Source organism: Elgaria multicarinata, chromosome 3 (assembly GCF_023053635.1).
Source record: "Elgaria multicarinata webbii isolate HBS135686 ecotype San Diego chromosome 3, rElgMul1.1.pri, whole genome shotgun sequence".
In the NCBI taxonomy this organism is placed as follows: domain Eukaryota; kingdom Metazoa; phylum Chordata; class Lepidosauria; order Squamata; family Anguidae; genus Elgaria; species Elgaria multicarinata.
Window position 1 is genome coordinate 175743084 of NC_086173.1, and position 27727 is coordinate 175770810.

Genomic DNA, 27727 nt, shown 5'->3' on the forward strand with positions numbered 1-27727 from the left:
GGAGATCAGACACATTTCTGCTGGATAAAGCTATCGATGGCTATGAGTTTTGATAGCTCTATGCTACGTCCAGTATCAGAGGCAGTGTGATTATATCCTCCCAGAGTGCAGGACACGGAATAGCTTGCCCAAGTGACAGGAAGCCAGATTCCGGATGGACATCAGGAAAAACTTCCTGACTGTTAGAGCAGTACGACAATGGAACCAGTGACCTAGGGAGGTTGTGGGCTCTCCCACACTACAGGCCTTCAAGAGGCAGTTGGACAAGCATCTGTCAGGGATGCTTTAGGCTGGATTCCTGCATCGAGCAGGGGGTTGGACTCGATGGCCTTGTAGGCCCCTTCCAACTCTATTATGATTCTATGTACACTAGTTGCTGTGGAACATGGGTGGGAAGGTGTTGTTGCACTCATGTCCTGCTTGTGGTTTTTCCATGGGCAGCTGGTTGGCCACTGTGCGAACAGATCTTGGTCTGATCTAGCACAATTCTTATGTATTCAATGTCGTTCCCTGCCTCCATCCGTAGGGAGAGGTAGGTAAAAAATAAGATGATGATGATGATGATGATGATGATGATGATAATGATGATGATGATGATGATGATGTTAGTGTATTTCACAGCTAATTTGTCTACAGAAATAAGACACAGAGTTGAAAAAGGACCCAAGTGGATGTGAAGGGTTTATGTTGCAATTTATGACTAAGCCCATGCGTGAGCAACTAAAACAACTGCATGCTCTCTCTGTGTGTGTGCGTGTGCGTGTTTAACATCTTTGTCTTCCCTTTTGTCTGTTGTTTCCCTTGTTTTGAATTTTAGATTGGAAGCACTCTGGGGCAGAGGCCTGTCCTCTTCTAGTCTGTAGTCATATAGTCTGGTGGAGCTCTATTAATGGACCAATAGCTAGTAACCTGCGATGTTTAAGGGCAATGTTTCCGGTGCACAGCTGGGTAGCAGAGATGGGGAACAACTCCTCTCTCTCTCTCCCTCTCTCTCTCTGAGATTTCAAAGAACTGATGCTTGATGGAATTGACGGAGCGTCAAAGGCAGCCCCACCTGGAGCAGGCTTTCAAAGCCTGGTGGCCTCCAGTTGTGTCTGATTGCAATTCCCATCATTCCCAATGGCCATGTTGGCCCAGAATGATGGGAGTTCAAGTCCAGCACATCTCAAGGACATCGGTTTGAGGAAGGCTGGCCCAGGGCCTCTTAAGACATGATCAATAAATGCAAAGCCATTCAAGGAATGCTTTCCCCCACCTGGTTGAGCCATTTGGGCCACACCACGGCCTCCTGGTTGATGGTGAACGTGAGGCCGGGGGACCCCCGTCGTTCCAGGCTCCCAAATTTCACCCTTACGACAGACCAATTGGGAAACACCACCCAGTTCACGATGTCAAAGTCAGCCGCCAGGTCTCCGTCCTCGTCCAAATACACTTGGTCCATAGAATTATTGTAGAACTGGGAGCTTCTCAAGAAAGTGTGAAACTGGAATGGCAGAGAAAACAGCAACATTGTGAGAACAAGAAGCCAACCCTCGATCTGCCCAATTGGTGCTCATACTCAAACAGCTGGCTGGGACTCTTCACAATCTCAAGGGACTTGGCTCCATTCACCAAGGACCTGTGTCCTCCCTAAGAAGGTGAAGCCTTTAGACCTGTACGGCCGGTTCACATGCAAAGAAATTTCCCGGCAAAATCACATTATAAGGGGCCCATCAGCTGTGCGTGTTGGGGAATCTCTTGCTGCAGGCATCGTGGAATTACAATGAGGATGATCAGGGGTCTGGAAACAAAGCCCTATGAAGAGAGACTGAAAGAACTGGGCATGTTTAGCCCGGAGAAGAGAAGATTGAGGGGAGACATGATAGCACTCTTCAAGGGGGTTGGACTCGATGGCCTTGTAGGCCTCTTCCAACTCTGCTATTCTATGATTCTATGATTCTAAGGACTCGAAAGGTTGTCACACAGAGGAGGGCCAGGATCTCTTCTCGATCATCCCAGAGTGCAGGACACAGAATTGTGGGCTCAAGTGACAGGAAGCCAGATTCCGGCTGGACATCAGGAAAAACTTCCTATTAGAGCAGTACGACAATGGAACCAGTGATCTAGGGAGGTTGTGGGCTCTCCCACATTAGAGGCCTTCAAGAGGCAGCTGGACAACCATCTGTCAGGGATGCTTTAGGGGGGATTCCTGTATTGAGCAGGGGGTTGGACTCAATGGCCTTTTAGGCCCCTTCCAACTCTACTATTCTATGATTCTGTGATCTCACCCCGTTTCCTCAGATCAGAAATTCAAGGCCATCATTCTGGAATTCCACAATGGATCACTATGTTCAGCAGGGATATTTGGGATGGAAAAGGAAGTACCTGCCATGGGTGCAGCCTCTGAACATCCAGCCTGGCTCCACGCTCCACCGCCCGCCTCGTGCAAGCAGCGCCTAAGGCGCGGGCCACAGCGTGGACGGTGTTGTAAATGACGTAGGTGTCCAGAGACAGAATCCTCTCCACGTCCTCTTGGGGCAGGGCCTCCGGTTTCTCATTCTCCCTGCATCTGGTCCAGCCTTTCACAGACAAGGCGTGCCTGGAATAGGAACAGCTAAAGGCTTTCTCCACAAACTGCTTGATAGCAAAGTAAAAGTGTGAAATATCAACGTATTTTTTCCTTTTATTTGTCTGGATGGAGAAGGAAAAAAGTCCACGGATGTTTTGAAAAGACACTTGATGCATCAACTCCAAGGTGAGGTCCCACAAAGCCGTTGTGATCCAGACTTCCCCTACAACAGGTTTCATTAACATTTTAATTACCTTTTGCATAATGTGTATGCCATTTAAGAAGGAGCCAGTCTCTGCACAGTAGACCAAGGCATTCACTTGTCTCCACTTCTCGAATGAGGGATAACGGATCACCACTTTGTTCCTGTTCATTCCTGGGATGCTTTGTACGAAAGCAACGCAAACGCCGTTCCTGGTGAGCTCCGGTGCCAATGTCCTCCTGCAACTCTCTCCGTTGTCCGTGTCTGGAGCGACAAGACCGACCAAGGTCCACCTGAAATGCAGGAGCAGTCGGACAATCCCCGGGTACTGGCTTCCTTCTTTGGGGATGGTTGGGTAGAAAAAAGGGAACTGAGTTCTATCGCTCAGAACATGAGAAACAAAAGCATAATTCACCTGTCAAAGAAAGGAAGAGGTTTGGCTGTGCTCCGAACCAAATTTCAACTCTTCATCATATATTTCTGAAACCTGGCCAAATTACACCTATGAACTGGAAATTAACATATGGTCTTACTTTAAGGGTGAATAAACTATTCAGGCTTCATAACACTGGAAAATGAAGATGCCCTAAACTATGGAGCATCTCCTGCGTCTCTATAACTGAAGCAAGTTCCTAACGGTTTGTCCCTCTTTCTCAGCCGTGTTTAACATGGGCAAGAAACGGAACACAGGATAATTAATCCTGGCCCTCCTCTGTGTGACAACCTTTGAAGAGTGCTATCATGTCTCCCCTCAATCTTCTCTTCTCCAGGTTAAACATGCCCAGTTCTTTCAGTCTCTCTTCATGGGGCTTTGTTTCCAGACCCCTGATCCTCCTGGTTGCCCGTCTGGAAACAAAGCCCTATGAAGAGAGACTGAAAGAACTGGGCACGTTTAGCCTGGAGAAGAGATGGCGGGGAGACATGATAGTACTCTTCAAATTCTTGAAAGGTTGTCACACAGAGGAGGGCCAGGATCTCTTCTCGATCCTCCCAGAGTGCAGGACACAGAGTAACGGGCTCAAGTTAAAGGAAGCCAGATTCCAGCTGGACACCAGGAAAAACTTCCTGACTGTTAGAGCAGTACGACAAGGGAACCAGTGACCTAGGGAGGTTGTGGGCTCTCCCACACTAGAGGCCTTCAAGAGGCAGCTGGACAACCATCTGTCAGGGATGCTTTAGGGTGGGTTCCTGCATTGAGCAAGGGGTTGGACTTGATGGCCTTATAGGCCCCTTCCAACTCTGCTATTCTATGATTCTATGATTCTATAATCACATAATTTACCCTCATAGTCAGTGTGGCCCCACCCTCGATGTGGACTAGGCCCCTGGTGTGGGAGTGTGGGGCTTTAACCCTTTGCACCCCATCGTGGATCCAGATAATTCCCCATGACGTGGGGAGAGGAAGCTCCCATTTTAGTTCTCTGGAGAATGTACTGATTTCTCTGGAGGGAACCCAATCGTAGAGTTAGATTCAGCCTGTAGCACACACCCCTTCACCTGTGGGATTTTGTAGGTGCTCGACATGGTTGCAATCTGGATGGAGATGTCAGAGTCAGCCCCTTCCAGGATGGCCAATGGGTGATTTTTCCTTCCACATTTATAGTTGGGCGTATTGCCCTGCCCAGGAGACAGCAGGTCTAGCAAGGTGTCTGAAGTCATTTTTGCATCAAAGTAGTTGTCTTGGATGTTGTAGCCCAGGGTGAGGTTGGGTAAGATCCTGGGCTCCTGGTTGATCTCCTGAATGGCAAATAAGAAGGACAGGATCTTCCAGTATTCTGTGCTTGCTCTGGGGGGGTGGGGCGAAAGAGTCACATAATGGAGCAAACATCTTCAATTCTTGCTTCTTTGATTCCACCAGCCTTTCAAGGCCATCTAGATATTTGCATTACGTTTCTGTTACTTTCCTGCTGCTAACGCTGATCCCAAGGCAAATGCAGAAGCACAACAGCCAATCCCCATTTCATGGCTCGTGTGTCCCTAGTGACGACAGAAGGTGGCTTTGCTCCAGGGCCAAAAGCCACGATCCGTTTTGGAACGGAACCCGTGCAGACCTGTGCCCCGGGGCTGGGAGTAAACACGTGCAACCCTTCGCTTGGAGAGAGGGAGCGCTTTTCCTCCTTCTCCCATAATACTAGAGTGCAACAGGGGTTCTCCCATGAAACTGACGGGTGGGAGATTCAGGACAGATCAAAGAAAGGACTTCTGCACACAGCGCAGAGTTAAATTATGGAACTCACTGCCACAATTATTATTATTATTATTATTATTATTATTATTATTATTATTATTATTATTTATTATTATTATTTATTTATATAGCACCATCAATGTACATGGTGCTGTACAGATAACACAGTAAATAGCAAGACCCTGCCGCATGGGCTTACAGTCTAATAAGTTGTGGTAAACAATAAAGAGGGAAGGAGAATGCAAACAGGCACAGGGAAGTGTAAACAGGCACCGGGTAGGGAGAAGCTAACGGTATAGAGTCAGAACAAACTCAATATTTGAAGGCTATAGGGAAAAGAAAAGTTTTCAGCTGAGTTTTAAAAGCAGGGATTGAGTTTGTAGTTCTCAAGTGTTCTGGAAGAGCGTTCCAGGCGTAAGGGGTAAGGGGCAGCAGAAGAAAAAGGACGAAGCCGAGTAAGGGAAGTGGAGGTCCTAGGGCAGGCGAGAAGCATAGCATCAGAGGGATGTAGGGATGGCCACCAATCTGGATGGCTTTAAAAGGGGGTTGGATAAATTCTTGCGGGAGAAGCCTGTCAATAGCTACTAGTCCTAATCAAGTATCAGAGGCAGTAAGCCTGTGTACACCAGATGCTGGGGAACATGGGTGGGAGGGTGCTGTTGCAATCATGATGGTTAGTCACCATGGAAACAGAATAGTCAGGCCAGAGGGCTGATGGGTTGGTATCTGTTTGGAATATCAGGCCTGGGTTTTAAGACCGCGGCCTTCTCGTACCCGTTTTCCAAGCGGGAATGAAGCCTTCCTTTCCATGTCAAAAACAGCAGAATATTGGGCCGTGCTTTTAACTTGTTCATTAATGATCCAGAATTAGGAGTGAGCAGTGAACTGGGGGAAGGGAATTCAGAATTACAAAGGCAATTCCATGAGGTGAGAATTCAGCAACATGCATTGGGGCAAAGCCCCCTAACCTCCTACTGGGGGGATCTGAGTTTGGGTGACCAACCAAGGAAGAGAATGTGGGGATGTGTTGGGGTAGCTCAAGGAAAAGGTCAGTCGATCACGCTGATGCTGTGAAAAACGCCAAATTCCATGCTGAGCATCATTAGGAGATCAATAAGAGGAGTTTAGATTCTGAGCTCTTCTCGTTCAACCCTATAACACCCCATAGCCGAAGCTCCATGTGGAGGGTCACCAAAATTAAAAGCCAGTGAAATACATTATATAAAATATTTCATTTCCAAACTAGACTTTGCAAACTTAATAGGCTGTTCTGAAGTGTGGGCGACGGAAAGTTGTGGGGCAGTGCTCTGCTCCCTGAGTCACAGCCTGTCACCGCTCACATGGTTTAAAAGAGAGGTATTATTATTTGTCCCATAATAAGTTGCCACCTGTTACATTTCAAAGGGAGCCTGGCCGGCTGCAGGTTCAGCTTCCGGGAAGGCACTGCTCTGCATTGCTTTAATGGCCCTCGATCAAAATGCCCTATGTTACTACACTTCTAAAAGTGAACCAGCAGGTTGAGCAGTGAATGGTACCTCGGTGACGAAGCACCTCCAAAGGCAAACAGCACAGCAATTGGGAAGGTACAAGGTAACACAGGCAGCCCTTCATAAATAGGGATGACTTACGAGAGACCTCTGAGAGAAGGAGTCCTGTTGAAACCATTGGGTAGAAAGAAAGCACTTGTTGCAGAGACAATCCCACTGATGAGGACCTCTCCTGGCCTGTAGTGGTTCAATGGGTCTATTCCATCCCCTTCCAAAGTCAAGGGGCGTTGGGCCTGGAGCATTCCACAGCTTGCCTGGGAGGGTGGCAGTAGCAGCAGCAGCAGCAGCAAGAGCAGAAACATTCTGGGTACACCTGGCATGACCTCCACCGCACTCCTCTCAACAAATTGGAAGAATAAGATGGAGCCCAGGCAGAAACAGCTGCACACCTGAAGGGGATGAGAGGGCTCTGGCCTCCCACCTCACCTGCCCTGAGCCTCCTCCCAAGCTCTCCGTGACCCAGGAGGCCTTGAAGCACCTCTCCTCCGGCACTTGCTCTTGAACTGGATGGATTTGTGAGCAGACTCAAAAGTCCTTGGAGCTCTGGCACAAAGGAGGAGAAGGAGAAATCACTATGATTTGGGTAATTACAAGGCAAGAAGTGTCATCACTTTGCAACGTCCAGAACTCTCTGTTTGGTTCCATGCGCAGGTGCACGGCTGGGGAAAAACATGTTTGCGAGAACTGACGGATGTGGGAGCCAATTGTGGAGGCAGAGAGGGGGAGGTGAGCTTGGCCTAACCTTCCCTAGAATCATAGAATAGTAAAGTTGGAAGGGGCCTCGAAAGCCATTGAGTCCAACCCCCTGCCCATTGCAGGAAGCTACCTTAAAGCACACCTGACAGATGGTTGTCCAGATGCCTCTTGAATGCCTCTAGTGTGGGAGAGCCCACAACCTCCCTAGGTAACTGGTTCCATTGTCGTACTGCTCTAACAGCAGGTTTTTCCTGATGGCCAGCCGGAATCTGGCTTCCTCCAACATGACCCCATGATTCTGTGTCCTGCACTCTGGGAGGATCGAGAAGAGATCCTGGCCCTCCTCTGTGTGACAACCTTTCAAGTATTTGAAGAGTGCTATCATGTCTCCCCTCAGCCTTCTCTTCTCCAGGCTGAACATGCCCAGTTCTTTCAGTCTCTCTTCATAGAGCTTTGTTTCCAGACCCCTGATCATCCTGGTTGCCCTCCTCTGAACACGCTCCAGCTTGACTGCGTCCTTCTTGAAGTGTGGTGCCCAGAACTGCACACAAACTTTTACCAATGAACCCCCTTCATAAGGGCAAGGATCAAGAGTGTCTTTCAGGATATGTTAATTCTGGGTAATTCTTGATGGCTATCAAGTCTAACCCTAACCCCACACTAGAGTCATTCAAGAGGCAGCTGGACAACCATCTGTCAGGGATGCTTTAGGGTGGATTCCTGCATTGAGCAGGGGGTTGGACTCGATGGCCTTAGAGGCCCCTTCCAACTCTGCTATTCTATGATTCTATGAATGCAGCCTGGTATGGCCTCCTTGACAAGCCGGGGCTCCTCTCTGGGATGTTTTTTCCCCACTATCTGAGCAAATACATTTATTTTATTATTTATTTTACTTGTTCCTGCATTGAGCAGGGGTTTGGACTCAATGTCCTTGTACTATGTCTGTATGCCTACTTGTCCCCTTAATATTAAAACATTACCCTATCACCTGTACATCTATTCAAACCCATTCTATGCCACCCCAAACTTCTTTCTCTATGCTATGCTATGCCAACGAAATTTTATAACCCCAATTTTACACATAATTAGTAAAATTTCAGATTAAGAAATAATCTTATGCTATCAATGCTCAGAATGTGGGAAGGCCTTCACTGAGAGCTCCAACCTTAAAAAACAACAAAGAATTCATACAGGGGAGAAGCCCTACAAATGTTTAGAATGTGGAAAGGGTTTCAGTGTAAGCTCAGACCTTAAAAAACACAAAGAAATTCACATGAGGAAGAAGACCTAGAAATGCTCAGTGTGGAAAAGGCCTTCTTCAATGCAGACACGTGGAATTACATGAAAGAACACCCAGAAGGGGGAATCTTGTAAACGCCTACATCTTCTGAAATGTGGGAAGCTCTTCAAATGGAGCTCAGCCCTTCAGTTCAAAAGACTCAAACCCAGGAGATACCACGATTCCCTGCCCTCGCTCTTCTCCCCGGCAAGGGCCTTTCTGGTGGTGCAAGGGGGTGCCCCATGGGTGGAGGGCTGGGGGCACCCTCCCTTGACTGGTGGCTGGGAAAGACAGGCCACGATCTGCTCCACACACTGGCCCTCTTGCCTGGACATGCAGCTCGGCTGAGCCAAGGCCCAATGTGGAAGGCTTTAGACATGATGTATAGAGGTTGGACTTCTCCATGGCCATTCTCCATTTCTGGCCACTTCAACTGCTCTAGGACTTGCAGAACTGAGTGGTTCTTGGGCCCGGTAGGGCCAGACTCACAGCTGGGGCCACCTCTGCAGGAGTATGTGGGGCAATTCCCACACAGGGCCACACAGAGGAGGACCGGGTGTTTATTTTCTGGATTTGATTTGTGCCCTGGCTTTCTACCAAGAAAAATGGCACTCAGCATCGTCTTCTGGCCTTGATTAAATTAGAGTGACCATATGAAAAGGCATTCAAGAGGCAGCTGGAGGCATTCAGAGGCCTTCAAGAGGCAGCTGGACAACCATCTGTCAGGGATGCTTTAGGGTGAATTCCTGCATTGAGCAGGGGGTTGGACTCGATGGCCTTGTAGGCCCCTTCCAACTCTACTCTTCTATGATTCTATGAAAAGGAGGACAGGGCTCCTGTATCTTAATTTATTTATTTATATTTATTTATTTAAGGATTTTTATGCCGCCATTCAGCCAAAAAAGGCTCTCACGGCAGCTTACAAAAGTATTTCTTGACAGTCCCTGCCCACAGGCTTACAATCTAAAAGACATGACACAAAAGGAAAGGGGATTGGGAGGGAGGAGGAGGAGGTATCTTTAACAGTTGCATAGAAAAGGGAATTTCAGCAGGTGTCATTTGTATATATGGAGAACGTAATGAAATTCTCTCTTCATCGCAACAGTTAAAGCTGCAGGAGCTATATTAGAGTGACCAGATTTAAAAGAGGGCAGGGCTCCTGCAGCTTTAACTGTGGTGTTGAAAAGGAAATTTCACCAGGTTATTATTATTATTATTATTTATTTATATAGCACCATCAATGTACATGGTGCTGTACAGAGTAAAACAGTAAATAGCAAGACCCTGCCGCATAGGCTTACAATCTAATAAAATCATAGTAAAACAATAAGGAGGGGAAGAGAATGCAAACAGGTACAGGGTAGGGTAAGCAGGCACAGGGTAGGGAAAAACTAACAGTAGAAAGTAACAGTAGAAGTCTGCACAACATCAAGTTTTAAAAGCTTTAGGAAAAAGAAAAGTTTTTAGTTGAGCTTTAAAAGCTGTGGTTGAACTTGTAGTTCTCAAATGTTCTGGAAGAGCGTTCCAGGCGTAAGGGGCAGCAGACGAAAATGGACGAAGCCGAGCAAGGGAAGTAGAGGCCCTTGGGCAGGCGAGAAACATGGCATCAGAGGAGCGAAGAGCACGAGCGGGGCAATAGTGTGAGATGAGAGAGGAGAGATAGGAAGGAGCTAGACCGTGAAAAGCTTTGAAGGTTAACAGGAGAAGTTTATATTGGATTCTGAAGTGAATTGGAAGCCAATGAAGAGATTTCAGAAGCGGAGTAACATGGTCGGAGCGGCGAGCCAAGAAGATGATCTTTGCGGCAGAGTGGTGAACAGAAACCAACGGACTGATGTGAGAAGAAGGAAGGCTCCTCATATATACAAATGACACTTGCTGAAATTTCCTCTTCAATACAACTGTTAAAGATATAGGAGCCCTGTCCTCCTTTTCATAGGGTCACCCTACTTAAATAAGTGTTTATGTACAAGCTGGGTTTAGAAAAGGCAGAGGAACTAGAGACCAAATTGCCAATATCCGCTGGATAATGGAGAAAGCCAGGGAGTTCCAGAAAAACATATATTTCTGTTTTATTGACTACTCTAAAGCCTTTGACTGTGTGGATCATAACAAACTGTGGCAAGTTCTTGGTGGTATGGGGATACCAAGTCATCTGGTCTGCCTCCTGAGGAATCTGTATAACGAACAAGTAGCAACGGTAAGAACAGACCACGGAACAACGGACTGGTTTAAGATTGGGAAAGGAGTTCGCCAGGGTTGTATACTCTCACCTTATCTATTCAACTTGTATGCAGAACACATCATGCGACGTGCTGGGCTTGACGAATCCAAGGCTGGAGTTAAAATTGCAGGAAGAAACATTAACAATCTCAGATATGCAGATGACACCACTTTGATGGCTGAAAGCGAGGAGGAGCTGAGGAGCCTTATGACGAAGGTGAAAGAAGAAAGTGCAAAAGCCGGGTTGCAGTTAAACCTCCAAAAAACCAAGATTATGGCAACCAGCTTGATGGATAACTGGCAAATAGAGGGAGAAAACGTGGAGGCAGTGACAGACTTTGTATTTCTGGGCGCCAAGATTACTGCAGACGCTGACTGCAGCCAGGAAATCAGAAGACGTTTACTTCTTGGGAGGAGAGCAATGACAAATCTTGATAAAATAGTTCAGAGCAGAGACACCACGCTGACAACAAAGGTCCGCATAGTTAAAGCAATGGTATTCCCCGTAGTAACCTATGGCTGCGAGAGCTGGACCATAAGGAAAGCTGAGCGAAGGAAGATTGACGCTTTCGAACTGTGGTGTTGGAGGAAAATTCTGAGAGCGCCTTGGACTGCAAGAAGATCAAACCAGTCCATACTCCAGGAAATAAAGGTTTTGATCACAAGTCCTGCATGTCCTTGCCCATGTCTTAGTGGTATCGTTGAGCCAAGTATCCCCACCTCTGCACCCTTGGCCAGGACGATGGATGGCCCTGCCATGTTTTGAGCATGGATCCACTTGGCCCTTTCTGCGTATTCCCTGTTGGTTATTAAGATTTGATTGGTCAATTGAACGCTACATGGTATCTCCTGGGATGGAATCTTTTGAACTGAAGGGCTGTGCTCCATTTGAAGAGCTTCCCACATTCCAGAAGTTGCAGGCGTTTACAAGATTCCCCCTTCTGGGTGTTCTTTCATGCAATTCCACGTGTTTGCATTGAAGAAGGCCTTTTCCATACTGAGCGTTTCTAGGTCTTCTTCCTCATGTGAATTTCTTTGTGTTTTTTAACGTCCGAGCTTACACTGAAACACTTTACACATTCTAAACATTTATAGGGCTTCTCCCCTGTATGAATCCTTTGATGTTGTTTAAGACAGGAGAGCTCACTGAACATCTTTCCATGTTCTAAGCATTTATGGAGCTTCTCCCCCAGTGAGTTCTTTGACAATGTTTAAGAACAAACCTCTGCCTGAAATTCTTTCCGCACTCTGAAAACTGATAGGGCTACTCCCTTCTTTGAATTCTTTGATGTTGTTTAAGGTAGGATCTCCAACTGAAGTTCATTCCACACTGTAAGCATTTGTAGGGTTTCTCTCCTGTATGCATTGTTTGATGTTGTTTAAGGCTAGAACTCTAACTGAAGCTCTTTCCACACACTGAGCATTTTTAGGGCTTCTCTCCTGTATGAATTCTTTCATGTTGTTTAAGGTGGGCGCTCTGAATGAAGCTCTTTCCACACTCTGACCACTGATAGGGCTTCTCCCCTGTGTGAATTCTTTGATGTGAGTAAAGTTCAGAGCTCTGTGAATTTCTTTTCACATTTAGAGCATTTACAGGGCTTCTCTCGTGTGAATTATTTGATGTTGTTTAAGATGGGTGCTCCGACTGAAGCTCTTTCCACACACTGAGCATTGATAGGGCTTCTCCCCTGTGTGAATTTGTTGATGTTGTTTAAGGTGGGCACTCTGAATGAAGCTCTTTCCGCACACTGAGCATTGATAGGGCTTCTCCCCTGTGTGAATTCTTTCATGTTGTTTAAAGACATACTTATGACTGAAGCTCTTTCCACACTCTGAGCATTGATAGGGCTTCTCTCCTGTATGAATTCTTTCATGTTTTTTAAGGTCGGAGCTTCCACTGAAGCTCTTTCCACACTCTGAGCATTTATTGGGCTTCTCTCCTGTGTGAATTTTTTGATGTTGTTTAAGGCTGGCACTCTGAATGAAGCTCTTTCCACACACTGAGCATTGATAGGGCTTCTCCCCTGTGTGAATTCTTTGATGCAGTTTAAGGATATACCTATGAATGAAGTTCTTTCCACAATCTGAGCATTTATAGGGCTTCTCTCCTGTATGAATTCTTTCATGTTTTTTAAGGTCGGAGCTTCCACTGAAGCTCTTTCTACACATTGAGCATTTATAAGGCTTCTCCCCTGTGTGAATTCTTTGATGGAGTTTACGGTTGCAGCTCTGACTGAAGCTCTTTCCACACTCTGAACATTTATAGGGTTTTTCCCCTGTGTGAATTCTTAGATGTTTTTTAATGGTGGAAATCCGACTGAAGCTCTTTCCACATGCAGAGCATTTCCACTCTTTCACTCCATTCTGAAGAATTATTTCATTTCCTTCAAAACATTCTTGCTGTATTGGCATTTCATAGAATCCAGCCTCGTTCTGCCACTTGTGTTCACCTTCAGTTTTGCTTCTCTGTTGTTTGCCATTTTTATTGCTCTCCCTGCCGTCAACTGAAAGAATGAAAAGAGAAAGTTTCCTCAGTTCAGGGAACAAATGCAGCAGTTTGTGATTTTCATCACTGTGAAGGACATGGGGTTTGTCAAGTCACTGTTGGGTTTTAATTGTGTTCATTTTCCTGTTAGTAGTTGAGTTATGGTTGGGACTGAAGGATAAGTATCTGTTTGATATGTGTTTATGGCTTGGCTGGTGCCAAGACCTGGCTTTGGTATGCGGGTTGAAGGTGGGAGTTAGGACTCCGGATGCCAGAACTTCCAGAGGCCCCAAGGTCAGCTGGAGGCCTCACACCTGCATGTTATCTCCTCGTCAGGCTAATTGGGCCTGGTGTGAGAAAAGTGTCAAGCTTCTTCCAGAAGGGAGGGGCATTAACAGCCGAGTGGAAAAGGGGATAAAAAGAGTAACTTGACAAGGAAACGGGGTCTTCTGTTCGGGGGTGATGGAAGAACACCAGAAGCGACCCAGTTGGGGTGCTTGAGGAAAGATAGAGTGTCTGTTATGTTTTAGAGGTCTGGCTTTCTGAGACAAAGCTAGCCGCTTTATGGCTGGGGGGAATAGTGGTGTAGCTGCAGGCTTTTAAATGGAAGTTTGGCTGTTAGTGCCTCCTCCATTTGTACCTCATCCACTGACCTTTTCCCCTTCCCCTTCCCCTCCCTTCCCCTGTTACCCTTTTAGCTGCTACTACCGACCAAGGCCTTACCTGTTAGTGCTAGCTCCTATGTATTAAATTTGCTTTGGTCCCTACAGTGTGTCTGTGTGTTTTATTCCAGAAACCTCCGGTCCTCCCTCAGTGAGAGGGGCTAGGGAGTGGGGTATTGGGAATCATTGGAGCGTGTTGCTCCCGAGCCTACCTGGCAGGGAGGTGTGACTAACTCGGACCTTCGTTACAATCACCACAGAAAAATACTCAATTGCACTGGCAGATTATTCCAAAGATCTTAAGTAGCCTCTGAGGATGAATGGAACTGAGAACCAGAGTGGCGTATGGAGAATTTATCTAATGTATACTAATATTTATGGATTCCCTACAAGGACAGAAAGTGGTGGAAGGAACTAGAGGATCGGCAAATCCTTGACTTGATATTGACCAATCAGGATGACTTAGTGGATAAAGTGGCAGTTACAGGAACTCTGGGGTAAAGGGACCATGTCATACTTGAATTCTTGATTATGAAGGAGACAAAAGCGGAGTGTAGCCATACACGTACTCTGGATTTTAGGAAAGCTGATTTTAATAAACTCAGAACTATGATAAGTAAGGTCCCATGGCAAGGGAGCCTAATGAGAAAAGGAGTGCAGGATGGGTGGGAGTATTTAAAAAACGAAAATCTAAAGGCACAATTGCAAACAATTCCAACAAGGAGAAAAGATAGAAGACAACAGAGGAAACCAATGTGGCTCCACAAAAAGCTTAGAGATGACCTGAAAACAAAAAGGGATACATATAGGAAGTGGAAGGAAGGCCAGGCTACAAAAGAAGAGTACAGACAAGTGGCGCAGAAGTGCCGAAATGGCATCAGGAAGGCTAAAGCTGAGAATGAACTGAGATTAGGGAGGGATGCTAAAAGCAATAAAAAGGCTTTCTTCAGATAACGTAAGTAGTAAAAGACAGAGGAAAGAAATGGTGGTTCAACTCCTTAATGAGGATGGCAAATTGATAACAGACGACAAAGAAAAGGCTGAAGTGTTCAATTCCTACTTTGCCTCAGTCTTCTCCCAAAAGCGGGTCTATGACCCCCCTGGAGAAAGTGAAGCAGAAGTTGAGGGGGCAGGATTGCAGTTTGAGATTGATCAACAAGTGGTCAAAGAACACCTAATTTCCTTGAATGAGTTCAAATCTCCAGGGCCCGATGAACTGCATCCAAGAGTAATGATGGAGCTAGCGGAAGAACTCTCAGAACCTTTGTCTATTATCTTTGCAAAATCATGGAAGACGGGTGAGGTGCCGGACGACTGGAGGAGGGCTAACGTTGTCCCTATCTTCAAAAAAGGCAAAAAGGAGGCACCTGGGAACTACAGACCAGTCAGTCTGACATCCATCCCTGGGAAAATTCTGGAGCAGATTATAAAGAAGTAAATCTGTAAACATCTTGAAATCAATGCAGTAATTACTAGAAGCCAACATGGATTGGTCAGGAACAAATCCTGCCAGACTAATTTGATCTCATTTTTTGATAGGATAACCTCCCTTGTGGACTGTGGGAATGCTGTGGATGTCATATATCTTGACTTCAGCAAAGCTTTTGACAAAGTACCACATGACATCCTGATTAACAAACTAGCTAAAAGTGGGCTAGATGGAACAACTATTGGGTGGATTCACAGTTGGTTACAGAATCGGACCAAAGGGTCCGAGCAGATCCAAGCACCCACCTGCTGGTCTCTCCCCTTCCTCAGGGCCCCGGACAAAGGGATCATCCGCTTCTTCCCGCCAGGAGATGAGATCCCATCTGGGAACTGGAAGCCCTTTTGCAGAGAAGAGAAAGAGAGGAAATACTTCTGATACTTCTGAATATAACATTTTTATAGGGATCTCAAAGCCCCCAGTCTGAAGCCTCCCCCAGCCTGGTCAAAGAGAGGATCCCCTCTGCACAGGAAGGTAAAAGGGATGGGCAGTCAGAGGATCCCAGAGTAGTAGTCAGAAGGGGTCCCTAAGGCCATCCAGTCCAACCCCCTGCTGAATGCAGGAATCAAAGTTCCAGGATGCTGCTTGGACCAGGAAGTGTCACTCTGCCGACCGAAAGCGTGGGCTGATTGCAGTCGTACTCAGCAGGACGTTGTGGAGAAGGTGCCAGTGGCACGTCTTGACTACAGAAGAGGAAGAGGGCAGCCATGCCTTCGGACATCCAGCTCTTTTCAGAGATGGGCCCCTGTGAATGGATTAGCAATACTTTCAAAGGGGCTCTAGCTGCAACCCTAAACAGCCACGGGAGTGCACCGTGGTCTCCCGAGAAGTGCAGGGACACAAAACTCCTTCCACAGAGCCCAGGATCCCCAGAGTGGAGGTGCTCCGTGGCCAAGCTCTCCGTCCCCTGGGACTGAGCCCACGTGAGTCATGTCAGGGAGCTTGGCTGGGAGAGGTGGCAGGCAGGGGAGTCCACGGACATGGAAGCATCACCTGGGATGCCGAGGGATCCGTGCAAGGAAGGGGAAGGAAGCAGAGGGCAGAAGGAAGGAAGGAAGGAAGGAAGAGGAGAAGAAGGACCAGGAGAGACACTGGACCAGGAGAAATGGGAGAAGCCCTGCGCTATTGCAATCTCACACCAGGGGCCACCTTCACCCCAAGGAGGAGGACGCACCCCAGAGGGAGCAGAGGGAGGCCCTCAGGCCCACGTAGAGGGGAGGGGATTTACCACTCACATGAGGAGGAGGAGCTGTCTGATGATGGTTGGGGACTGTCTTCTGAGATGGATGGAGGAAGTCAATACAGAACTTCCCATGGAAAGTGACCCCACCACCACCACCTGAAGATGGGACACCCCCACCTCCTGCCCTCCAGGCAACACTGAGAAAGGTATTCAAGTATGGTGAGGAGGCCTTTAAATGAACTCTGGGGTGGGGGGTGGCAAAAGCCCAGGGCTCCCCACTGAGCCAAGGAGTCCGGAGAAGAACCCAAAGGACCCAGGAGGAGACAAAGGCAGCGGAAGCGGATCCCGGCAATGCCTCCGTACTAAAGCCTGGAGGATGGGAAGCAGGACGGGAAGCGTGATCTGAGAGGCATTACTGAGTCCTGGGGAGATGAGGCTTAGGGTTGGAACGCAGCAGCCATTGAAGGGGAGACCTTGTTGCAAGGGGAAAGACCCACCAGGAAGGAAGCAGCGGAGCGCCATGAGACATTGGTAAGGGGGAGACTGACAAAACTTTCACGGAAGCAGCAATAGCCGTCCTGCGGGATTTCAAGTACCCTGATCCCTCCCAGAAGACTAGCTCGGCGAAGAACGGAAGGTCTAAGAGGGTTTTGTCAACTATTAGGTGGATTCGCAGTTGGCTACAGAATCGGACTCAAAGAGTGCTTATCAATGGAGCCTTCTCAAACTGGGGAGAGGCAACGAGTGGGGTGCTGCAGGGCTCAGTCCTGGGCCCAGAGCTCTTCAACATTTTTATTAATGATTTGGACGAGGAGGTGCACGGAACGCTTATCAAATTTACAGATGACACAAAATTGGGTGGGATAGCTAATACCCTGGAAGACAGAAACAAACTTCAAAGTGATCTTGGAATTGTTGTAGATCACAAGCTGAATAGGAGCCAACAGTGCGATATGGCTGCAAGAAAGGCAAATGCTATTTGGGGCTGCATTAATAGACATAGAGCTTCCAAATCACATGAGGTCCTGGTTCCTCTCTATTCAGCCCTGGTTAGGCCTCATCTAGAGTATTGCGTCCAGTTCTGGGCTCCACAATACAAGAAGGATGCAGACAAGCTGGAGCGTGTTCAGAGGAGGGCAACCAGGATGATCAGGGGTCTGGAAACAAAGCCTTATGAAGAGAGACTGAAAGAACTGGGCATGTTTAGCCTGGGGAAGAGAAGATGGAGGGAGACATGAGAGCACTCTTCAAATACTTAAAAGGCTGTCACGCAGAGGAGGGCCAGGATCTCTTCTCGATCCTCCCAGAGTGCAGGACACGGAATAACGGGCTCAAGTGAAAGGAAGCCAGATTCCAGCTGGACATCAGGAAAAACTTCCTGACTGTTAGAGCAGTACGACAATGGAATCAGTTACCTAGGGAGGTTGTGGGCTCTCCCAAACTAGAGGCCTTCAAGAGGCAGCTGGATAAACATCTGTCAGGGATCCTTTAGGATGGATTTCTGCATTGAGCAGGGGGTTGGACTCGATGGCCTTATAGGTCCCTTCCAACTCTACTATTCTATGATAAGACAGGGGAGATAGACGTAGCTGGAGCCTCAGGGGAAGGGGGTCCCGTGTTGTGGGACAGAGAAGGCTACGAAATCAGATCACAGTTAGACTTCAGGGAAGCTCGGAGAAAGCTCGGGTGGGATACCATGGCTAGAAATCCTGGGGGAGAAAAGCGCTCAAGAGGGAAGGGAGATCTTGAAGACTGAAGACATACTCATATAGTTGTATACCTTCAGAAAGGACAGGACAAAGCACAGACAATTCCACTATAATCAGAAAGGAAAAACAAAACAGAAATAGACAATATTACAGAAAGGAGTCCCTAGCAGTGGTGACCTGCAAAGGATGTGCAATGTTATTATTATTATTATTATTTATTTATATAGCACCATCAATGTACATGGTGTTCCTGCCTGAGATTGACATGGCGTGCACCTGCAACAGGTGCAAGCTGGTGGCACTTTGGGAAGAAAAAGTGAGAGGACTTGAGCGGTGAGTGTCCACCCTCCAAGGAATAAGAGAAGTCGAGGAGTTCTTAGACCGAACGGTGGAACTGCAACAGCAACAAGAAGCACATGAGATTGAAGAGCAACAGCCAGCTGAAGCAGAAGTGGAGTATGCTGAGCGGAGGAAAGCCAATGAAGAGGAAACTCTCTAGAAAAGCGTGACAGTTAGGAGAGGAGGAACTAGAAGGCATTCTGCACCGGTGGAACGATTAGCGTTAAGCAACCACTTTCAGGTACTGGAGGAGGAGACTGGAGTAGTTTGCAGTGGAAGAATTACAGGAGACACCATGCAACATGGAACGAGGCAGAAGGTCAGTTGAACAACAAGAAGAGAAGAGTAGTCGTTGTGGGAGACTCCCTGCTGCGTGGGATTGAAACCCAAGTATGTCGTGAAGACCCATGGACTCGCCAGGTGTGCTGTCTCCCTGGAGCACAGATTAGAGATGTGACTGAAGGGTTACCAAAGCTCATAAAGCCCATGGACACATACACTTTTCTTCTCATCCATGTGGGAACAAATGATGTCACGAAGTAGAGCTACAAAGAAATCATTTCAGACTTTGAAACTCTGGGAAGGAAACTGAAGAACTTTGGGGCCCAGGTAGTTTTCTCATCCATCCTCCCGGTTCTTGGAAGAGGATTAGAGAGGGAAAGAAAAATACTCCGGATGAACGACTGGCTACGAAGGTGGTGCTGTCGTGAGAGTTTTGGATTCTGGGACCACGGGCTACGCTACTTGGAACATGGACTGCTGGCAAGGGATGGGTTGCACCTCACAAGGGCTGGAAAGAATGAGTTCGGCCACAGCATGAAGAACTTCATCAGGAGGGCTTTAAACTGAATCTTGCGGGGGTGGGAGACGTAAATTTTGAGGCAACAATGGATGAAGGCCAATGCACCACAGTACAGAGAACAGCTCCAACAGAATCCCAAAATAGTGTCTGCAACAAGGTAGGAACAAAGCCAGACTATAAAACACATGGTCTTCGATGTCTATATACTAATGCCCAGAGCATGGGAAACAAACAGAACGAACTTGAACTCTTATTACACGAAGGCAAATACGACTTGATAGGTATAACTGAAACTTGGTGGGATGACTCCCATGACTGGAATATAGCAATTGAAGGATATAACTTGTTCAAAAAGAACAGAAGAAATAGAAAGGGAGGCGGAGTTGCACTATATGTTAAAAATACCTATCCCTGCACAGAAATACAGGCGGATGAGACTGGGAGCCCCATCGAGAGCATCTGGATTAAAATAAATGGGGCTAGGAATAAAAAGAATATGATGATCGGAGTCTACTACCGACCACCCAATCAAGGAGAAGACGAGGACGAAACTTTTGAGAAACAAATTGCCAGTGTTTCAAGGAAGTGTGATGTAGTAGTGATGGGGGACTTCAATTACCCTGATATCTGTTGGGAGACCATTACTGCCAAAAGCGGCCCTTCCAAGAAATTCCTGACATGTGTGGGTGATAACTTTCTCCTACAGAAAGTGGTGGATGGAACTAGAGGGTCAGCAATCCTTGACTTGATATTGACCAATAGGGATGACTTAGTGGATAAAGTGGCAGTTACGGGAACTCTGGGGGAAAGTGACCACGTCATACTTGAATTCTTGAATATGAAGGAGACAAAAGTCGAGCGTAGCCATACACATACTCTGGATTTTAGGAAAGCTGATTTTAATAAACTCAGAACTATAATAAGTAAGGTCCCGTGGCAAGGGAGCCTAAAGAGAAAAGGAGTGCAGGATGGGTGGGAGTATTTAAAAAATTAAATTTTAAAGGCACAGTTACAAACAATTCCAACAAGGAGAAAAGATAGAAGACAACAGAGGAAACCAATGTGGCTCCACAAAAAGCTTAGAGATGACCTGAAAACAAAAAGGGATACATATAGGAAGTGGAAGGAAGGCCAGGCTACAAAAGAAGAGTACAGACAAGTGGCGCAGAAGTGCCGAAACAGATGAACAGGATGATCAGGGGTCTGGAAACAAAGCCCTATGAAGAGAGACTGAAAGAACTGGGCATGTTTAGCCTGGAGAAGAGAAGATGGAGGGGAGACATGAGAGCACTCTTCAAATACTTCAAAGGTTGTCACACAGAGGAGGGCCAGGATCTCATCTCGATCCTCCCAGAGCGCGGGACACGGAATAACAGGCTCAAGTTACAGGAAGCCAGATTCTGGATGGACATCAGGAAAAACTTCCTGACTGTTAGAGCAGTGCGACGGTGGAATCAGTTACCTAGGGAGGTTGTGGGCTCTCCCACACTACAGGCCTTCAAGAGGAAACTGGACAACCATCTGTCAGGGATTCTGTAGGGTGGATTCCTGCATTGAGCAGGGGGTTGGACTTGATGGCCTTAGAGGCCCCTTCCAACTCTGCTTTTCTATGATTCTATGAAGTGCTGAAGGCACAATCACAAACTAATCCCACAAGCAGGAGAAACGGGGAGACATTTCAGGAGACCTGAATGGTTGCACAAGGAACAGCACCCTACAGACCAGAGGCTGAATTGAGCAGGGGTTCATCTAGATGGCCTCCAAGCTCCCTCCCAACTCTGGAATCCCAGGATGTGTCAGTCGAGGGATTCAGGGAAGCCTTACCCAGGGAGACCAGAGTCCCGTAATTCTCCTCCATGACGTCCCTGTGCAGAGCCCTCTGGCCTGGATCCAGCAAAGCCTCCTCCGCCTCCGTGAAACACACGGCCACCTCCTCAAAGGTCACCGGAGCCTGGAAGAGAAAGAGGTCCTCTGAGCGGAGGATGCAAAGGAGAGAGCGAAGGGGTTGGAGGTCCCTCCTTCAGCACCCAGGGCTCCCTGACGGCCGGCCGAAGGCTCCTTGGCAGCCAGCTGTGAGGGGGGGGTTCTCTCAGGCCCAGGGAGACGGGCATGGGGCAGAGACACCCAGGCCGTTCTGTACCTGTTCCAGCTGCCCAGACACTCTGTCTAGTCCACCAGGAGGAGGAGCAGGAGGTGGAGGAGCGCCCCGTGTCCTCCTGCCATTTTGGAGTGTCACCCCATTCCCTAAGAGGAAGAACAAAAAAAGACACAGCGAAGATACTTCAGAGTTCATGTTGCATTTCAGTTTCTACTGTGGAATCAGCCTGTCTCCACATGGCTTTTAGTCATAATTCAATTTATAGACACTTGATTTTTCTCATCCCAGGCGAGAACCCACGGCTATCCGGCATAGGGGACAGATCGGGTGACACTATGAAAAGGAGGACAGGGCTCCTGTATCTTTAATAGTTGCATAGAAAAGGGAATTTCAGCAGGTGTCATTTGTATATATGGGGAACCTGGTGAAATCCCCTCTTCATCACACAACAGTTAAAGCTGCAGGAGCTATACTAGAGTGACCAGATTTAAAAGAGGGCAGGGCTCCTGCAGCTTTAACTGTTGTGATGAAGAGGGAATTTCACCAGGTTCTCCATATATACAAATGACACCTGCAGAAATTCCCTTTTCAATACAACTGTTAAAGATACAGGAGCCCCGTCCTCCTTTTCATAGGGTCAGCCTAGGAGACCAGGCTGAAATACGCCCCACTGATCCTTACCCAGAGAGGAGGGAGCTCCGTCCCCTTCCTGCAGGATCCCCCGGAACAGAGGCAGATATTTTGCTCCCGCTGGAGCCTTCGCTGGTCCAGCAACATCCGCGGCCCCTTGGGCTGACATCCCCTGTGCCTGGAAGAGGAAGGAGGAGCCCAGGGGAGGAATGAGTGTTATTGCATTAGTGTGAATTTCTCAGCCTCTCTGCATTCTCGTCTCCATCTACGCTTCATCTCCCTCCCAAAGCCGAAACTCTCTCTCGGGAGAAGGGCTCAGAAGGATCCCTGGATTGGGGCCAGGAAAGCCACCCTGGCATGAAAAGAGGCCGGGAACAGGGCGCCTCAGTCCCCCTCGTAAAGCCAACCGGGAGGAGATCCCAGGTGTTCCCTGGAGCGGCGGAGTCTCCAGTCTCAGCACAGCCGGAAGGGCTAATCCTGCTCTGTTGGGGGGACTGTACCACTGGCGGGAGAAGGGTCCCCTCCCCTTGCCTGGAACAGTCCAACCCCCCCCCCTTGAGATATCTAGTGATCCCTGCAAAGGAAGAGCCCGATCCACGTGTTCAGAAGCAGGATCCGCTGGCATAGTCAGGGAGTGGGGGGGACCTCCCTTCCTTGGAGATACTAGGAGGAGCGGGGAATCACTAAGGTCTCTGCCCCGCGGAGCTCCCAAAGGGAATCTCTCCCTCACCTGCCGCCGCTCCTCCGCCTGGCTCAGGAGGAAGCCTTCCGCCAGGGCCACCGCCTGGGCGCTGCTCTCCGGCCCCAACTCCCGGCCCGGAGCCTGGCGGGGCCCCTCGGCCTCCTGGTCGGCCCGGAGACGCCGCGGGCGCTGCTGCTGCTGCTGCTCCTCCCATTGGGCGCTGCTGCCGCTCGGGCTCGCCGGCGCCACGTTGCTCCCATCCGGGGCGGTGCGGGGTCCGGTTCCCGCGCCGGAGTCGGGCCCTTCCGTCTTCCCTCCGGGCTCCATCCCAGGAGGACGCGGAGGGTCCCGGTCCCGTCCTGGAGACCAGGGAGGGGGCCGCATCCTGCAGCGGTCACGAGCCCCTTCCGTTGCTGCTCTGCCTGAGGGAGGGGAGGGGGAGACTCAAGGGCTGATGTGAGGGGGGGGGCAGGCTAGGTGCTCCCCCTGAGTCAGTCCCAGCACCAAAGAGGATGAGGCCCAATCCCCCCACCCCGGAGCATCCCCTGCTGCTCTTACCCCCCCCCCCACACCTCCCCTGCCCAGAACTGCTTCTCGCCTGCTTCACCCCCTTGACCCCCCCAGGCCCCTCCCCTGATGGCTTCGCCCTTTCCAGCCCTGACCTCCTCCTGCGCCCAGGATCCTGACGTCCGGCCCGGCCCTGCAGAGGGATGGAGCCAAGCCCCAGCGGGGGCACCTGCCCGCCCGATCCCTTTAGGGGAATATATGGGGGGGCTACCTCGGGCTCTCCCCCTCCCCGCCGGCTCCTTCGTGGACGGTGAGCAGGGAGAGGAGGCGGCGGCGGCGGCGTGGGAACATCCCGGGCTCTTTTCCCAGGGAGGAGGCAGGGAGGGAAAGCGGTGGGGGGGGCAGGAAACGAGGAGGATCCTCCCGCCCTACTCCCAGGAAACGGCGCTCTGCGGCTCTACCCATCGCCTGCCTTGCCAGAGAGGGCCGGGGGGGGGGGGAAGGAAAGCCATTATCTCCCTCCCCACCCCACTCCAGACCCCACTTAATTGGGCGGATGGATTGGGATCCTTCCTTGACCACGGAGTCTCTCTCTCTCCCCCCACCACCCCGAACACACACACATCTTCTCCAATTAATATTACCTGGCAACTGGTTTACAGGGAAACACTCACTGCCTCTGATGCGGGATTATAGAACAGAAGAGTTGTAAGGGGCCTTTGAGGCCATAGAGTCCAACCCCACTGTTGTCCCCGCTCAGTGCAGGAATCCACCCTAAAGCATCCCCGACAGATGCTTGTCCAGCTGCCTCTTGAAGGCCTCTAGTGTGGGAGAGCCCACCACCTCACTAGGTAACTGGTTCCATTGTCGTACTGCTCTAACAGTCAGGAAGTTTTTCCTGATGTTCAGCCGGAATCTGGCTTCCTTTAACTTGAGCCCGTTATTCCGTGTCCTGCACTCTGGGAGGATCGAGAAGAGATCCTGGCCCTCCTCTGTGTGACAACCTTTTAATTATTTGAAGAGTGCTATCATGTCTCCCCTCAATCTTCTCTTCTCCAGGCTAAACATGCCCAGTTCTTTCAACCTCTCTTCATAGGGCTTTGTTTCCAGACCCCTGATCATCCTGGTTGCCCTCCTCTGAACACACTCCAGCTTGTCTGCATCCTTCTTGAATTGTGGAGCCCAGAACTGGACGCAATACTCTAGATGAGGCCTAACCAGGGCTAAATAGAGAGGAACCAGGACCTCACGTGATTTGGAAGCTGTATTTCTATTAATGCAGCCCAAAATAGCATTGGCCTTTCTTGCAGCCATATCGCACTGTTGGCTCATATTCAGCTTGTGATCTACAACAATTCCAAGATCCTTCTCACGTGTTGTTGTTGTTTGCCAAAAAAGGAAGTTTTTTTTTATTTAAAATAAAGGTCTATGATTTTTTAAAAACTTTTTATTGATTTATTCTATAATGCAACAAACCACAGCCATACTTATTCTATAACTCGCAAGGTTCTGCTTGCAGGCAAGGATGAACAACTTTGTCCCTCCACTCCAATTTTAAGCAGGACAGGAGGCATTTTAATCACCCCTCCACCCCCATTTTTTGGGGTGGGTGGGTGGAACCTTCTACAACCCCTGGGGCTCCGTGGTGCCTGCTGAGGCCTCCCTCTTGCGCAGGGCTGCTGTCGTTTTAGCCACGCAAAAAGTGCAGGTTGGGAAAGGAGTCCTGGATTCCCGGGGGGGGGGGGGGACCACTCACAGGCAGAGGGCCAATTCCATTTTGGATGAGCTCTGGTGTTCCTGTCAGGGCTCTGTTGTGAACACAACGCAGTGGGTGGGCAGCCCCCCCCCCCCCACGGCAACCTCCCCCCCCCAGCACCCTCCCCCTCCTTTCTCTTCTGAGCTCAGACCTCACAAGATGGAGCCTCTGTGTAGCTTTCTCCAGCAGCTGGCAGGGGTGGAAGAGAATTCCTGCCCATATGTCCCCCTTCGAGGTTGTAGCTCTGACCCACATCCTCAGGGAGCTCCGATTCCATAGACTCATAGAATAGCAGACTTGGAAGGGGCCTAAAAGGCCATCGAGTCCAACCCCCTGCTCAATGCAGGAATCCACCCTAAAGCATCTCTGACAGATGGTTCTGCCACTTGAAGGCCTCTAGTGTGGGAGAGCCCACAACCTCCCTAGGGAACTGATTCCATTGTCGTACTGCTCTAACAGGAAGTTTTTCCTGATGTCCAGTTTTGCTTAGATACGGCCTAAGGGGCACCAGATTGGGCTCTTATGTAAAGAAAAAAAGGTGCTACTTTTGAGCAAACGAACCGGATGGCAAGTTGCCAGAGGGGCTAACACAAAGTTTCCAGGCCCCATTCTGAGGTATGCTAAATCACTCACACACACCTGCTTATTCTCCTGACAGTCCCTCAGGGTGCAGCCTGGTCCCTCTTGCTTATAACAGGATCAAGAAGGAATGCCGAGGCCAAGTGGCGGATGGGAAAAGGGGGTCTGGAAACAGGGGAGGGGCGCTCCCCACCTGACTCTCAGCAGCCTCTTCCTGCTTCTTCTTTTTTCTGGGAGGCCAGAGCCAAAGACAGCACGGAAGGTAAATGAGCAAATAACTGGGTATCGCGTCATTTTTGTGAACCGCCCTGAGAGCTCCGGCTATTGGGCGGTAAAGAAATGTAATTAATAAATAAATAATAAAATTTAATGAAAACATTTTAGCACATAATCCAAAGAATGGGGAGAAGAAACAACAAATATTCCAGTGCAGGTTTTAAGAAGCAAACCAAGCAACTCTATACCACCTCTGGTATGGGAAGTAGAAGTAAATACATGGCATCTCCTGGGATTGAATCTTTTCAAATGAAGGGCTGTGCTTGATTTGAGGAACTTCCTCCATTCCAGAACTTGCAAGGATTTACAAAATTATTCCTTTGGGGTGTTCTTTCACGCAGCACTATACTGGTGCTTTGGAGAAAGGTCTTTCCACACTCAGCAGTTCTAGGTCTTCACCTCTGTGTGAATTCTTTGATGAACTTTAAGGCTGGAGCTATCACTGAAGCTCTTTCCACACTCTGAGCATTTAAAGGGCTTCTCCCCTGTGTGAATTCTTTGGTGTATTTTAAGTGTCATGCTTTGACTGAAGCACTTTCCACACTCTGAGCATTCATAAGGCTTCTCCCCTGAGTGAATTCTTTGATGTTGTTTCAGATGGGAACTTTGACTGAAGCTCTTTCCACACTCAGAGCATGTATATGGCTTCTCCCCTGTGTGAATTCTTTTATGTTGTTTAAGGCTACGGCCATGACTGAAACTCTTTCCACATTCCGTGCAGTTATAGGGCTTCTCTCCTGTGTGAATTCTTTGGTGTATTTTAAGACCAGAGCTCCTGCTAAAGCTCTTTCCACATTCTAGGCATTTGAAGGGCTTCTCCCCTGTGTGAATTCTTTGATGTGAGTTAAGGTCGAAGCGCCGACTGAAGCTCTTTCCACACTCTGAGCATTTAAAGGGCTTTTCCCCTGTGTGAATACTTTCATGACGTTTAAGGCTCTGGCCTTGACTGAAACTGTTTCCACACTCTAAGCATTTATAAGGCTTCTCCCCTGTATGAATTCTTTTATGTAAGTTAAGGTCGCAGTTCCATCTGAAGCCCTTTCCACATTCTGAGCATGTATAAGCCTTCTCCGCTGTGTGAATTCTTTGGTGTGTTTTCACGGTCATGCTTAGATGGAAACACTTTCCATGTTCTGAACATTCACAGGGCTTCTCCCCTGTGTGAGTACTTGGATGCAAGTTAAAGCCTGAGCTGCAACTGAATTGCTTTTCACACTCCAAGGTTTCCTTTTCTGTGTGCATTATCTGATGTTCAGTAAGGTTTCCACACTCAGAGTGCTTCCATGATTTCTCTTCATTCTGTATTGGAAATTCGTGGAAGTCAGACCCTCCAAATGAAATAGATTTGTTCTGCCACTTCTGTTCACTTTCGGTTTTCCTCCTCTGCCGTTTGCTGTTTTTATGTCTGTCCCTGCCATCAGCTGAAAGAACGAAAACATAGTTTTTCCACAATTCGGGGAACAAAACTAGAGGTTTGCTGTTTTGAATAACAGAGGGGCCGAGGGGTCAATGGAGCAGCAGGAGGTGACTTCCCAACACAAGGAACAGGTGCTCAGAACTGAGGGGCTCTGGCGCAGGGCACTGACCAAGCCGACGCAGCATCTGGCCTGGGCCAGGTCACAGGTGCGCCCTGGGCATCTCCAGAGGAAGGAGCTGGAAGAGCCGAGCTGGGAGGAAGTTAAAGCCTGAGCTGCAACTGAATTGCTTTTCACACTCCAAGGTTTCCTTTTCAGTGTGCATTATCTGATGTTCAGTAAGGTTTCCACACTCCCAGTCAGGGCAGATCATACGGGGCAACATCAGTGCCGGTGAGGTAAAGGGATTAGGCTCTTGGACCGGGACTTGGGAGA

General features: G+C 48.7%; 2 protein-coding genes across 2 annotated transcripts in view; one reads left to right on the forward strand and one right to left on the reverse strand.

Moving 5' to 3' along the window:
* LOC134396428 (zinc finger protein 664-like) overlaps positions 1-27727 on the forward strand; it is a 151611-nt gene that overhangs the window by 63597 nt on the left and 60287 nt on the right. The gene's annotated exons all lie outside the window — the stretch shown is intronic.
* Positions 1235-26984, reverse strand: LOC134395836 (zinc finger protein 420-like). The gene is made up of 6 exons (XM_063121995.1): positions 26277-26984; positions 12278-13047; positions 6912-7028; positions 4248-4536; positions 2365-3165; positions 1235-1483 (listed from the first exon to the last, which is right to left on the reverse strand). Exons 1-6 carry the CDS (start codon positions 26982-26984, stop codon positions 1235-1237), a joined length of 2934 nt encoding a protein of 977 aa, XP_062978065.1.